Source organism: Amphiprion ocellaris, chromosome 8 (genome assembly GCF_022539595.1).
Source record: "Amphiprion ocellaris isolate individual 3 ecotype Okinawa chromosome 8, ASM2253959v1, whole genome shotgun sequence".
In the NCBI taxonomy this organism is placed as follows: domain Eukaryota; kingdom Metazoa; phylum Chordata; class Actinopteri; family Pomacentridae; genus Amphiprion; species Amphiprion ocellaris.
This window is the reverse complement of record NC_072773.1, coordinates 25,112,959-25,128,637: the sequence shown is the minus strand read 5'-3', so window position 1 is coordinate 25,128,637 and position 15,679 is coordinate 25,112,959. Positions and strand designations below refer to the sequence as shown.

The window sequence follows — 15,679 nt, the reverse complement described above, 5'->3', positions numbered from 1 at the left end:
CACATTGTGCCGCTTTGCCGACGCAATAGTCATCCCGCAAATAGGACACATACATTTATCTTTCACTGTCGTGAAAAACAACTCTTCCTCTCAGTCATCGTGAAAATAGTGTTTTCTCTTTCACTTCTCTGCCATGTTTTGGGGGTAAGAACCACGTCTAGCTTCCCGAAGTAACTGCGCCCGGACGCTTCAGCAGTGACGTGATGGTTGGACATGCGCAGTGAACTTTGACTCGGACAAGGTCAAAGTTCATTTACACCGAAGACATTTTATTTAAAAAAAAATAAAATTATAATAAATATTGTAATTTAAAATCTGCATTAATGTAAATATTTTTGATTTAAAAAGAAAAGCAACTATAATTTTTGATAAGGAATTTCATGGTGACTAGTGTTATTTTTAGGACGTGTTGGGGGCAACTCACTGGTCTCTGTGGGCAACCAGGCGCCCGCGGGCACCGTGTTGGCTACCCCTGGTCTAGATAGAGTATTCCAAAGATGAGTGAATGCATGTTTCCTAATATGACAGAAGAAGTCAACAGTTTCACTTGACTGTGTGTGTTCCAGGCTGTGTCATTTTCAACAGTGCGTGGTATTTTGAAGTGGAGCAAGATGACGTTTACCGTTTACCAGCAGCTGCGATGAAATCACTTCTCAAGAAAATGTGTAACAGCAACAAGGCAACACCTTGCATTAGAAACTTGTGTTAAAAAAACAGATTCTTCTCCCTTAGCTGCATTCATTTAAAAAAATTGTATGATTGATTGACAGTAAGCTTTATGTGTCTTTCATGCTCCCTTGTATCTGGAAGCATAAATGTGTGTGTTTTTGTTAGTTTTCCATTGCTGTTGTGTTTCTGTTGCCCAGTTAGTGATCAGTTTATATGCGTAAGCAGATCTGTATATGTAATTGTGAGGGCTGAGGACTGAAAATTTGTGAAACATTTTCACATCGTAGAATCACACCTTAAGTGTATTTTGGGCCACACAATCAACACTTTGTTTTGTGTATTGTGAATGCAGGGAAGCATTTTAGGATGACTGATGGTGGACTTTTAAAGGCTGATAAAATAGTCGTAGGCTGGAGCAGGAAAACAACAATTGCAGATTAATTGGCATTTATTTTTAATCACACACACACACACACACGCACACACACACACACACACACACGCACAGTCAAAACTAATTGCTGGAAATGAAAAATCTCTGCTTTTATTAGAAAAACAAGACAGTATGCTTTAGGCAGGACATTCTATAACCAACAACCTGAACAAATCTGTTGAATACGAAGTAATCGTTCATTTAAATATAGATTATCTCAGATACCACCTCCACACAAAACGTCACTGGTGGAGTCGGTGCAGCTATCGGCTACTACTGGAGCTAAAACCACCACCACTTTGCAAAACCCTCATCAGTGGCAATTAGTCGTTCAAATTAGCTAAGTGGTCGACCTCAGCTTTTATGCGCAGTTGTTTTAATGTCTGTTGTTGTGAAAAGTAAAATATGCAGTGAAGCATACACAATTTTGCACAGTCTAATAAAGTTTGGCACAACATTTTCTTCATAAGACAGTTAAAGAATCTTGTAAATGTAACTTCAAGTAAACATCCCACTGCTTCATATGCCAAAAAAAAGCCTGCAAATTCTACCTTTTACTTTTCTTTTTTTTTTTTTACATGACAGTGCATGTCCATGTGCATGACTCTGAACCCATTTGCCCGCAGCCATGATGAAATTAGTTCTCAGGAAAAGAGATAACAACCGCAACCTGACAACACCCTGTGTGGGAGAATGAAAACCTGTGTGGCAATTAAAGGCAAACTGCAAAGTTAGTAGAATGGCAAACTTGCTTTGGGATAGAGAAAGTGCTCTAATTTGTTTATATTTGAAATGCACACTGAGTTCATAGATCAGTCATAAAAAAAGTAACATTGTTGTAGAAAAAATCTATAATAACAGGGACTTATTTTGAATTACTTTCAATTATTTTAAGGCTGTCTTGGATGGATGGCTTATTTGCACATTTAACATTTTTAGAACATTGAAATGTATTTAAATTACACCAAAATTAGCTACTGGGCCAATATCTCAACCTAATTAGTTTTGTTTCAAAACTTTGTTATTTCTCAGAATAATTTACAGCAGACTATGAGTTGCTTTGAGTTACTTTAATGCTCCCTTGTGTCTCTTCATTCTGCCTTGTTCTTATCATTTGTTTAGCTGTTTGCATATTTCCTGCTGAAGCCTGAAAAACTGGCAGTTGTAGTCTCCTCGATAGTCATGTTGTTTTCCAAGTCTGTGCTTCATGTTTTGTATTTTTGTCGTGCCCTGCTGCAAAAGGTATTTCCGCTTGTGGTACAATAAGGGTTGAAGATATTTGATGTATGTTGAGTTTGTTTGTGAGTCATGCGTGTTTGTCAAACTAGCTCTGAGTTTCAGACTTCCATATCACTCTCCGTGCCACACCTTAACTACACCTGGAGTCTCTGATGGGTGATGGGTATTTATGTGAAACAAGTTCTGTTGCGTCTGCTGACAGACTGATGGACATACAAAAACCTCCAATAACAACTAGCTGAGACAACACAAGTTCAAACTATAGATACCTAACAACTGCCAAAATATCACAAGCTGAAGATTGTTGTGGATACAGTGGAGGTACCCGCAGAGTGAGGTGGGATTTTCATGGGAAAAACATCGCAGTGAGAAAATTGCAACTCAACTTAATGCACTCCTCACATGAGACAATGTTAGTGCTGCCACCTTTAAAGCAGTTTTTGTCATCGTCAAAAGGTTGAACTTCTATTGTGTAAAATTAAAATGAATTAATAAGAGTAATTGTTATGGTTCAACTGAAAAGTTGTCTATGGAAAAGCAGATCTTAACACTTTCAATTTGTTACAGTGGCTTTATTTTTTGATGTGATTTTATTATAATTATTTCATTAAACCTGTACTGTTATGTGTGACCTCACACAATAGGACCAGTGAGTCGGGGGGCAGTGGTAACTGTTAAAGTTAAACTTTTATTAACACCGATCACTCAATCCATTCCTTACTCTAGATTCCGTCCTCCCAATGTGTCCCACCGGATCTGTCACTTCACACATTAGTTCCTATCCACATGCTCTCAGTACAAAACCAACGCTTCTTTCCCTTCTGTCCAGTTAACTATTTCATCCCAGTGACTGCAGTTGCTCTTAGCAATGGCGAATGAAAACATCTTTCCAAATAATACATTTCAATTTGTTTTCTAAAGAAAAATACATTTCCGACAAATGATGCAAAAATGCACATAAGAAAACCTAACAAGAATTGAACTTTGTGATATTTCACACTGCTGCATCACCAAATCATTTATAAAAAGACCACAGATATTTACAGTTTCTAAGAACAAAACCATTTTGTTTCTACTAGACAATTACTCGAAGCAGTGAGGGTTTCTGCTGATGCTTATCAAGGATTCTTTACAACAGAGTGCAGTCACAACCGTGACAGTGAGAAATAGTGTATCTTACATATAACAAAAGAAAAAATCCCAGTTTCCACATATGAACGTCTGTTAGGTCTTAAAATAATACTGTGCTCACAAAACCCGAAGAGCCAGAGATCATGCGCTGCCAAGAGGCAACAACGACTGTTAATGTGGCAAAGTAAGAAACAAGTAAACACACCCAGTCACTTTCAAGATGAAACATTTCAAAATCACCAGAGCATGAAAGGGTGTGCAGTGCATACATTCATTCCATCTTCAAGCAAGCAAAATACAGCTGCCACTACATAATCCTCACTTCACAGATCGATGCAAGCAAACAATATCTGGCTTAAAATGCTTGAGATGTTAAAGTCCATAATGTAGAAGTACAAAATCCAACCATTGTGGTGCATCACCTCCAGCCAAATCAGTCCAGAATCGCAGTCACAAACCCAGCGTGAAGAGTGACTTGCTTGGCATTAAAGTGACATTCCAGCTGAGCCTTTTAAAGCTGTATGTTTTTCTCTTGAATCTTCTTCTGACAGATGTCTCCCAATGTCTTGAACTTTGGCCCTAAATCATCCAGAAACTGGAAATCGTCTCCCAGGTTGGTGACAGACAGCTCATCCAGCGACTGACATTTGCTCCCCTGTCCCTCGTAGGTGTAGTTGTAGGGTTGGTACACCGGGTAGTCCACGGGCATTCCATCAATCATGTACAGTCTCTGTGGGATTTAGGAGTGAAACAAAAAAAAAAAAAATGGCATCATTTGGCAAAAAAAAAAGGTCAAAATACATTTAGAAAAATGACTCACTCTTATTGTGTAATGTTACGTTCATGGCCACTTCTTTCATCACAACCTTTGTGATCTATTGAATTTGATCATCATTAAATTCAAGCGTGATGTGGGGAACTTCTCTTACCCTGTCGATGTGATCTGCAATGCGCTGGTTTGATCGCAGGCTTGTGGAATGCATGTAGTGTGATGAATTGCCCTGTTGACAGAGAGGAGGATTGAGCTCCTAATGCATAATGTAAATACATGAACTGTTCAGTCTTGTTAGGTTTAAACATTACCTCTTTATGTAAGGATAACTTACCTGGTAGGTGTTCATCCTGTTTGTAGTCCATGTAGAGTACTTGTTCTAAAATAAAGCACACCATTTAGATTAGTGTTCTGCCCTCACTTGACCTGATCTGACAGACACTGTACTTGTACATATTTTTTCTTACAGCAGTCGTAGAGCACAGGTTTCTTTAAAAATAGGAATATTTTTCAATCTGCATCAGGATTTACCAATTTATATCAGTATAGACTAAACACTCTCTTAGAGCAGCATAATAAAACTGGATGTAATTAAGAAACATACCAACAAACTCTCTCTGTGTGTGTATATATATATATATATATATGTGTGTGTGATTATGTGAATATATTGTTAAACCTGCTGCATTTTAGTCTGCAAAGATATAAAATAATTTTAAAAATAAGTGATTACAAGATGTTTCTTTTTTTTTTAGACATTAGTAATACTGTTTTTATCTCTCTTCTGTAAAGTATTCAAGGAAAGGATTACCATATTTGTAAAAGCAAATTATTGAAGCTCATGAGTTCACAAGTTTTTCAAAAATTGTGCCAAACACTAGCTACGCTAGTAGTCACAGATTAACCCACAGACTATTTGGATAAACCTCCTCTTTTTCTTAAAATATGGGTTCAGACCCCCTCTTCTGGATAGAAGCAGGCAGTGTGCAGATTCACAAATACCTATCAAAGGAGTGGAGCTCATAGACGCCATGTCATAACATGCAGTGCCATCACATGTCAACAGTATTGTCATTGCAGCTTTAATCACTCACCACCATTTGCCCCTCGTGGCTCCTGAAGCTATCTCTTTGATGCATTCCCACTGAAGTCATGTTAGAGTTCATTTGCTGGAGATACAAGAGCACAGTAGAGGGCAACAAGCCCAACGTTTCTGATCAGATATGCATCCACCATTAAACGTTACAAGTTAGTTTACTGTTTGTGTAATCTGATTTTCAAGTCCTGCAAGTGTAAAACATTTTTTTAAATAAATCTTTTTCTCTGCAAGCACTCAAACACACAAAGTAAAACATTTAAAGACCTGTTACTTACCATGGTGTATGATGTGTTGTACCTGTCCACTTCTTGGGTCATTACTGGAGCCATCTCAGTCATCTGATGGAGCAGAGCAATTTAATAAAGTATATAATAGAGTCTACAGTAGTTAACAAAGCATTTTATTGCAGAAATTAACCCACAGGATCAACTTTTGGATAGTGAAACTTTTAGGTAGAAAAATTTATTGATACATAAGTTCCAATTATTCCGTTCCCTAAACTTCACAGTGAACTGCAGTAAATGTTAAGTACATCCGAAGAGGAACAAGTTCTTCCTTGTCTTCTTAATCATGACAGCTGCTTGTTACATAACCCTGTGCAAACGCTATCATTTTCTTGCCTGGAGCATAAATCTTAACCAACACGTGGGATCACACACCTGCCTGTGCTTAAGATAAGAACATGACATGCGGATTCTAATGGTCTTTTATACTTTAGCAGGATTAGCAAACACATGTACTAAAACAGTGATCATTCTTTCTATGCAACTTCTTTGGTTTCTCTATCTGATGTCTTTTATTCTCACACTGACATAACTACCGTCTGTCTGTGAAAACTAAAAGAGGAATGAAAGTGTATGGATTTAGAGGAAAAATACCCGCATCGTGCCCTGCTTGATGCCATCCACCACAGATATGCCATTTGTAGGTGTCAGGAGAAGGGTGGGTTCAGCCTAGTGTGAAGAGTGAAAAGGAAAACAAATCATTTTCTTTTGCATATTTACACTGTCCTATTGCTCTAATTTGCAGTTTCATGCACACAACCAACCCACCTTGCATGCAGAGCCCCCTCCCTCTTGGTTGTACTTGATAAGAGTCTGGTTGCCCTCGTCCTGTTCCATGTACTCAAATGTCTTCTTTCCACACTCGCACATAAAGATGAGCAGCAGTACTGTTGACAGATATTTTAAAAAGCACTATAAACAGAGTGAACATGTTTTATTTTCAAAAGTCTGACATATGATTCTAATTCGTACTATTGTCCTAGTTTACAGAAAGGAAACTAGGAGCAACTTTTGCTCTTCCCTCATTTCCACCATTGAGCTGCCAGTGAACTGGTTCCTGAAGTGTTTTAAATGTTTTTTTTCTTTAAATTGATAATGTTTTGCAATCATAGGTCATATTCAGGAGTGTAGTTAGATACTTATTAAAACAGGAGCAACTCCAGCAGAAAATAAGTTACAATATGTTTCAAGTCCATCTCCAGTCACTGATTGAACTCCTAAACCCCTATAAACCTATTCCATGTTACACGATAGCAAGTTATGACACTGGAGTAATTCAGCATTATATGTTTGAACAGGAAACTAATTCTAACGATGAATAATGGTAATGAAAACCAACAAGTTATCCCTTTGATGCACAACATGGATCAAAAAGTGACGTATATTCAATGGAAACTGGGTATCTCTTAGGGGGTTAAGCGTTAAAGGGATGGTTACTTATGAAAATGTAGCTGTCAAATTTTTTTCTTTAAGATTTGTCATCAGTACACTAAACGTTTGAGGTTAAAGCTATACAGTTATGGTGCTGATTGCTTATTTCACTCATGATATGTCTTTTAGCACATGGAAAACATCAAATGGATGTGGTAACAAGGTAAAAATACAACAACAACAACAAAAACACTCAATATTCACCAGAATGGGTTTTTAACATCTATATATTAACATCAACCCACATATTTAACTTTAAAAAGCAAAATTATCTAAAATTATAATTATCAATAAATTATGAAAACTCAGAATCAAGCTATTTGATTGTTTTCTGTTGAGGTCGTACTGGTGTTAAGATTCCCATACTCACTCAAAAACAACAGCAATCCTGCAATTAGTAGTCCAATGCCGGCATCGCCGAAGCTGGCTGAGCGTGGCTTTTTGTCACGACAAACATCACCTTCTTCACAGTCGCACACCGTCACTTCCAGGGTATCTTCTCCAACTATGTTCTGTTGGTCGAGGATCTTAAAGGGCACTGAGTAGTTCCCGTAAGGAAGCGCCTTCACGCTAACAAGGCCGGTTTCCATACCTGGTGTGGGATGTAAAGAGATGCATCTAGTGGTTCTTCAGCTGAAAAGTGTAGTTTTATTAATGAAGATTTAGACATATGTACTAACCAAAGTTAGGGTCTAGTTTCCATTGCTCCTCCACAGATTTATCACCCGCCAGGGAGAAGGCAAAGGGTCCGCTGTAAGGACTTTGATCCAAATCCTTGGCAGACACTTTGATCTTGTTAACTTTGTTTACACACATAATGAGGCTATTGTTGGTCAGCTTTGGTGTGTTGTCATTGATATCCCTCAAGTGGATCTTGACAGTGCATGTACCTGTGGCTGGAGGTTCACCTTGGAAACCACAGCAAAGGAAAAAACATCCCTTCATTAATCAAAGCTTTTAGTTAGCCAATTATCCAGACCATTTTTGCTTACAATATAGAGCAGAGCCCCTTCCTACCATCATCTATGGCAGCTATGACAACCTTGTAAATATTATCTTCATCAACAAAGGGTGACTCTCTGTCCATCTTCTTAGTCGATGTGAGTTTTCCTGTTTTCGGGTCGATGGCTACCCAGCTAGCTGGATCTTCTAACAACTCGTACCTGGTCACAGTAGGAGAAATCAGAGAGTGGAGTAGAATATATATTTTGTAAAATGCTGAAGTAGAGCTTTACTCTCAGATGGACCTTACTCCCACATGGTCATTTCCAACTTGAGACTCAAGATTAACTAGGTATATGCACACAGTGGCAGGTAGTTATATTCACAGCTAGGGCCAAAAACTGCATGAATAAAAAATAAATAAGTAAAGATGGATATAGCTGTCACATTTTATCCTCTAACTTACTCTACATGGGCCTATAGTCTCCAAAATGAACATCATGCTGTTTGAGCGAAGACTTGAAACTAGGAATTGGGACCATAAGCTTATCAGTAAAATATTTACTGAAGTAAGAAGTCAGTGGAGAACTTGAGTCATGTTCTCACAGACTTCTTTCATGTTTTTATAAGCAGAAGAGTCACCATCTGCTGGTCTTTGGACAGAATGCAGCTTTAGGGCACTTCCATATTCACTGCACTTTTTAGACTTGGCTGCAGTGTCCATCCTTTCTATCTAGTCTGCAGTAATATAGTTTTGCAGATAAACACAGTAAGCATCTAAAGAAATGCATACATTATTGATGAAATGTAGTATACAGCTATGTGTGTGTGTGTGTGTGTGTGTGTTATCTACCATAGTGTCTCATGGTGCCCCTAACAGAACAGTCGTATGTCGTGAGACATTTTGTAACAAAAAATAAAAAAATATAACAGAAGTGGAATTTTAGAATAATTTGTGAATAATGCACAAACTGATGGACGTTTGCAGTGCTCTGTTCTCTAATAAGAATGAGTAACAAGCTAGAGTTTCCAGAATCTGCCCTCTATCACAATCTGGCATCCATCCATTATCTATACACAGCTTAACCCTCATTAGGGTTGCAGGGGTCTGGAGTCTATCCCAGCTGACTTGGGCAGGGGGCACCCTGGACAGGTCGCCAGTCTGTCGCAGGGCTACATACACAGACAAACAATCACAGTCATACTCACATTCACACCTATGGACAATTTAGAACAATCAATTAACTCGGCATATTTTTGGACTGTGGGAGGAAGCCGGAGTACCCGGAGAAAACCCACGCATGCACAGGGAGAACATGCAAACTCCATGCAGAACAAGGAAAAGCAGACAGTCTGGGTTGAAACACACACACACACATATATAAATGCTGAACACAAAGCTCCACTTGTTTTGCTTAGATGGTGAGTCCTGTCCCTAAAAAACATGAGCATCTCGCAATTTTACAGCCTTTTTTTGTGTGAAAATATAACTTTTTGCATCGTAGAACAATGTAGCTGTTTCCATGTTTCACTGAATTCTATAAGAAAATGTCAAAGCAAATGACACTAGCTTGAATAAATATAGTACAGGCACCATTGTCAAGCTAAATATTACACCGTAGTGCATTTTTTAATGACATTTGACATTTGAATATTATCTGAACTTGATGTGTATGAAGCTCAGCAGTTACGCAGAGTTTAGAGAGCCTACCTGATGCTGGTAGAGTCTACATCTTTAACTTGTGGAGTGTAAAGCAACTTTCCTGGCATTTCTTCTTCCTTCTGGTACACATCAGATGTAACTCTGCCAAAGTCTGGTGGATCGTTGGCATCTATCATCTTCACTCTCATGCTGACTGAATTTGGAGATGGAGCTGCAGATGTGGCTTTGGCATCGGTAGATTTATTCTGACAAACGAACAATTTTTCAACATTTTCTACTCCAACTTGCAGGTCAAGAACAGTTGTTTGAAGATAATTCTTTTTCTGGAAAAACAACAACAACAAAAAAAGACACAAACACACACAAAACACACAAGTTTAGGTCAGTGCAAGTGCAACTAGTGTTTCTGATGTGTATGATAAAAGACTGTAGGACTTTTAGCTCAGTGAATGAACTATGTTTCTAGCAGACTGAGATGAATCACCTTGACAATGCTCACGATACCCTCATTTGTTTCTGGGTCAGTTGTAATGTCAAAGATCTCCTCCTCATTCCCCTTAATGAAGTAATACTTGGCACGCCAGCCGTCAGTTTTGGGAGTGTCTTTGTCCTCTACCTTGATTCTCAAGATATCGTTTTTGGTGATCATTTCATCTTCCTGAGTGTGGTACTAGAAAAGCAGAAAAGTAAAAAATGAGCATAATACATCACTCTCAAAAGCAACTTTGATAATTATAATAATCCCTACCTGACTCTCCTTGAACGTCGGTAGATGAGTGTTTTTGTCAATAATATTGAGCAAGACAACACAGGTGGAGGAAAGTGGTGGGTTACCATGGTCTTGTGCTTGAACGATAATTGTATACCTCTTAGCTTTCTGAAACATATGTTAAAAAAAATGACATTTGAGATGCAAAACCAACATGTGTGCCCATGTCCATATATATGCAACAGCCCACTCATTAAGATGCAACAAGTGGAGTCGAGTCTCACATCGTAGTTAAAGCATCCTGTAAAGGTAAGCTGACCCATTCTCTCATCGAGCTGATGCACATCAATCTTGGGCTCTTTTGGAGACTGTGAATGCACGGTGAAACTCATTCTTGAGTTCTCTGTGTTTTTCTGATCTCTGTCAATGGCCTGCACCTGCACTGGCAAGTACCCTTGAAGAAGTTGAGGAAAGGAAACCATGGAGAGACAATATGTCATAAAGCCAGGATGAGGTCAGGAATGGGAGAAGTGCAAATTGTGACTGTACAAGATGAGATGAAAGACGAAGCCCAGGACTGAAATGATAATTTTCCCACATAACGCTTTAAACTTGATGAAAATTCAATAATAGCCTTTCAGCATCCTTGTCCTTGTTTTGCTTCTTTTTATTTTATTTTGTATTTCCTTGATGATTGAGGCCCTGTGACTGTAGGTGGCAAATGTGCATACTGTATGAGTCATTTACCAAATTGTATACTCACCTTCTTCCTTATTTTCATTCACATTGGCTGTTATTCTAGACGTGAAAAACTCCGGTGCGTTGTCATTTATATCCTTTATTTCTACATCAAAAGACAGTTCCTTGTCTATTTGGGCTTCGGTCACTTTATCCACAACGTCAAACTTGATCTGTCGATAAAAGTACTCATGTAAGTTATTTTGCATTGAGTAAAAGTCAGTATTACATGTATTTAATATCCAGTGTGATCGGTATTCCAGTAATAGCTCACGTGGTATGTGTCTTTTTTCTCTCTGTCGAGAGCTCTGTGTGCATAGACGATTCCCGTTTTTTCATCAATACTAAATATTCCAGAATCCACACCTTCTCCACTTATCTTGAACTTATAGTTTTTCCCTTCAGTCTTGTCATTAAACATCTAGTCAAGAGACACGCACAAATGAAGTGTTAGTTTTTACATATTTCATCAGGCCAGAATACTCAGGTACACCGTTTATTTCTGGTTTTATTTACAAAATGATATCCTCACCCGTGAAATTTCCATCGGGTAATCCCCTTTTTTTTCTTCCTCTAGTTCAATGGTAGACAAGACCCATCGTCTTTTGGAGCGTGACAAGATATCCTGGTGAAGGCCAGAAAATGAATCAAACACACAATCATTACATTTTCAGTGAGACAGAAAACATTTAAGTTGGAGTTTATTAAACATTTACCCGTTTAGCCAGTCTGTTGTGCTCACTGTCATGACACGCTCCTGGGGCTGCGAAGGCAACCTGTAATGGAAACACAAGATCAAAGTCATTCCAGTTATCACAGAGAACATTTAAAGTGCTTTTAATTCAGCAAAACTCCAAGACACTCGATAGATGTATCTCACTTCACGGTTTTCACTGCTCATTAACACAGATTTTCCTTTTTGGTGATTCGCTTCATAGCTTTGTCTACATGTTTTTACACTGTTACAAAAAATACTTTTTTAAAGCAATTTTTTGTTCTTTTTTTTTCAACTATCTATGTTTTTTTCACAGATATCCCCAGTATTGTTAAATTGCAGATAATTACTGGTAAAGTCAGAGAATAAAGGTTAACATTTACATGTAATCCATATAATACAGGCCCAAAATGGAAAAAACATTCCCATCAAAAATCTGTATTTTTACATATGATCTGTCTTCTTAAAACAGTAATTTGTTCTTTTACACCATTTGGTCTTAGAATTACACTTTTTTTTTTTTTTTTAAAACTATATTTTACAATTATATACTGGCACTTCAAAGAAAAAAATATGAAAATTAAGGACTTAATTATTCAGTCCTTAATTATTAAATTGCAGAAAATATCCATGTAATTCCCAGAAGGAATATCAATTTGCATGCTTATTGAACAGGACAAAACTACATAATGTCCACATCAAGAATCTACATTTGAATTCATTTTTCTATGATGCGTGACCATAAAATGATGCTGTTTTATTGTAATTAAATTCGCAAAAAAAAATTATTTTACAAAATTGCACCATATGCATATGGTGTAATTTTACCAATTTATTTAATTTTACAGTTTTTGATTTTTTAAGGTTTCTTTTTGTTCTTTTTTTTAATGGAACACTTGCTGCTAGATTTTCACTGTCATTGATTTTTTTACAGGATTATTTTTGAAGTCAATTTCTGACTTTTCTCCCCCTCTTAGGTATTGCTCCTACCATGACAAATGTTAATTTACTTCTATTTATTAGTTTTTGCTACATGCAGGGTTTTTGGAACCTCCCGGTATATAATGAAAGAGAGATTAATCACACCAACTGTCAGGTCAACCTCCTACCACAGAGCAAAGCTATCATACACAGAAACACCTTTACACATATAGCTAACTTAAAATTTCCAATTCATTTAATGATATATGGCGGGTATTTTAGATTTGTATTTGGTGGAGAGCAGGCCAAAAATACGGGGCAGAAAGAGATGCAGCCGGCATCTTAATTTCCGGGCTGCAGCGGAGCCTCGAGGGTGTTTCAAAGAGTTCTCGGCCTCATCGGAAAACATCACAGGAAAAGGATTGTTGTTGATTGTTGTTGTCTTTAAACCTCAATGCACTTGTTCAAATTTTACTGTCCCTTTGTGGAAGAAGGTCATATCTTAAGCCTCCAGATTCTCCTCAGCAGCATTCATCTCAGACTTCATCATCTCTGAAAATGCCAACCACTCCAGTGGGATTTCAGTTTGAGAAACAGACAGCAGTCATTTTGTGTCAGGTTGGTGTGAGTAAGGTGCAACAATTCAAAGTCACATTGAGTCACATTTAGCTGCTTCCGCCACCTGTGCTGTGTGGATGGACATAGTGTCCTGAAGCAACAACAGCCAGTTGAAAGCTTTCCTCTCCTCTGGCCTTTGAATTGTTTCAAACATTAGAGTTTTTGTAGACAGTGATATGAAGCTTTATAGTGTTCAATTATGTCCCAAAATGGGAGTTTCCGAGCAAGTTTTTTTTTTTTAAAGTACCCTCAGACTGAATAGATCCTTTTGATGCTGTCAGAAACTTTTTATCCACAGTATTTATCTTTACTTCAGCCTACACCCTTACCAAAGCCTCCATTGCCTTTGTTCAAAAATTCCTTAGAATGTTAGTGATTGAACCTTTATTTTAGACCTTTTGAATTATTAGTAATTTTACATTTATTAGAAATTTTAGGGGAGTAAATGAGGGGAGAACGAGATTGAGAACGAAGTACAATGAGTCCCCATTCAGACACAAACAGGGACCTGAAACTTTATGACTGCCATCTTAATTTGAAAGCCACCCATCTCTGAAATCATCTGATTGACATCAGGTACACAGTGTACATAGTGAATAAGAGATAATGTTTTTCAAACTATTGCAATAGATGCTAAGTTATTCCAACATTCTAAGGTAAACTGAATTACAACAGTATACTGCAAAGCTGGACCCTCAAAATCACAACCACTAATAATCCTTTTTACTGACTGAACTGTCAGAATAGATAGATAGATAGATAGATAGATAGATAGATAGATAGATAGATAGATAGATAGATAGATAGATAGATAGATAGATAGATAGATAGATAGATAGATAGATAGATAGATAGATAGATAGATAGATAGATAGATAGATAGATAGACTTCATCACATACAATAAAAACACCACATTCTATGTTGTGACGCCATGTTAATAAAATGAAGACATGTAACACAACCTAAACCAGTAACTGCTAATAATTATTGCTATGTTAAGTTTATGTAAGTCATTGTATTGTAAGTTCTTGGCTCACAACCTGTATTTACATATTCTAATGCATAGAACTGGTTTTTCCTGATTTTTTCAGCCCTCCACGATTCCCTGTAGTCCATTGAACAGTCAACAAAATATAGAAGCTAAATGTTAAATGCATGTAGACGTTCAATACCATCCTAAGTTTGCAAGGAATCACTAGCAAGGCACGTCTCTCAACATATACTTTGGGCTGATAGTAATCACTGTAATGTGCATGCTTCATGTATAAAAAGGTTTGCTTGTTTAAGGAGTAATTATTCCTTAATAAGAGATCATTTAAAATTTTACCCCTACCAGAAAAAGCAAGAAAATAATCCTCATCTTGGTCCACACAGCTTGATATCCTCTGTCGGACTGCTCCAACAGAGTAAACGACAGCTTGAGTAACAGTGCAGACAAGACAAGCCCACAATGCCTGCGGGCAGCAAATGACCTGAGTTTCAGTTAACAAAGGACTGTTTGTTCATGTGCGTTATTATGTGCGATGTGATATTTTAAATGTAAAGTTCTACATAGTTTTTGTGCGGGTTAACACCAGTGTGCTTTATAAATACTTTCCCATACTTAGATACGTATATGTGCTTTGCAAGAGTGTTGCGATAATGCAAGCTTTTACTGTGTGCTTGGAGGCATGGCTGGGCTCAGGTGTAGTTCCCTCCAGCTCCATAGCTCAGGTTACCATGTTTTATTCACGTCTGGCCTACATCATGGAGCTCAAATTCATGGGTCCTGCAAGCATTAGGTAAAGTCTCAGAAATGGCATTTTAAACCCACTCCTACTGTATACGTCAGCTGTCAGTCACATACATTTACGTACATTCTGTCCTCCACCGCATGCATATTCCTGGATGTGTACTTGTGAGTACTGACACCATCAGGTTCTCGACTTGTATTTTCCTTCTTCTCAATGGAACATCACTTCAAACACACACAGTGCTCAAATGATTTAACTACGCAAAGCATTGATGATTAGTCAGGATTAAAATTAGACTTTTAAGATCATGACTCACGAGTTGCTCAGTTGCTCAAAGGACTATTTTCCCGCTCACAATAATATTTTCTCTTTTTAAAAAACAAATCTTCGTATTAGGAGATTACAGCCTAACCTGTTTCTTTTAATCTCTCCCTTAGGTGAAATAAGTAGTAAAACATTCAGTCAACTAACAAATTAACCTGTCCAGTTTGATTAACGCAAAAAATGTTGTGGACATTTTTACAGGCTTTGTCAATCACATAAGCTCTATGAAAAAGATGGCTTATATTCTCTGTCTGTA

At 37.6% G+C, this 15,679-nt stretch overlaps 1 protein-coding gene across 1 annotated transcript; it reads right to left on the bottom strand.

Annotated features, from left to right (window-relative positions):
- Window positions 1–1,191: 1,191 nt before the first annotated feature.
- cdh26.1 (cadherin 26, tandem duplicate 1) lies at window positions 1,192–14,797 on the bottom strand. Its single transcript, XM_023299251.3, has 19 exons — window positions 14,700–14,797; window positions 11,827–11,886; window positions 11,643–11,735; window positions 11,385–11,531; window positions 11,136–11,283; window positions 10,657–10,826; window positions 10,412–10,540; window positions 10,148–10,333; window positions 9,712–9,986; window positions 8,076–8,221; window positions 7,739–7,966; window positions 7,429–7,650; window positions 6,396–6,514; window positions 6,222–6,296; window positions 5,619–5,681; window positions 5,339–5,413; window positions 4,579–4,623; window positions 4,402–4,473; window positions 1,192–4,202 (listed from the first exon to the last, which is right to left on the bottom strand). The coding sequence occupies exons 1-19, from the start codon at window positions 14,724–14,726 to the stop codon at window positions 3,984–3,986; spliced, it is 2,499 nt and encodes an 832-aa protein (XP_023155019.2). The 5' UTR covers window positions 14,727–14,797; the 3' UTR covers window positions 1,192–3,983.
- Between the last annotated feature and the right edge of the window lie 882 nt (window positions 14,798–15,679).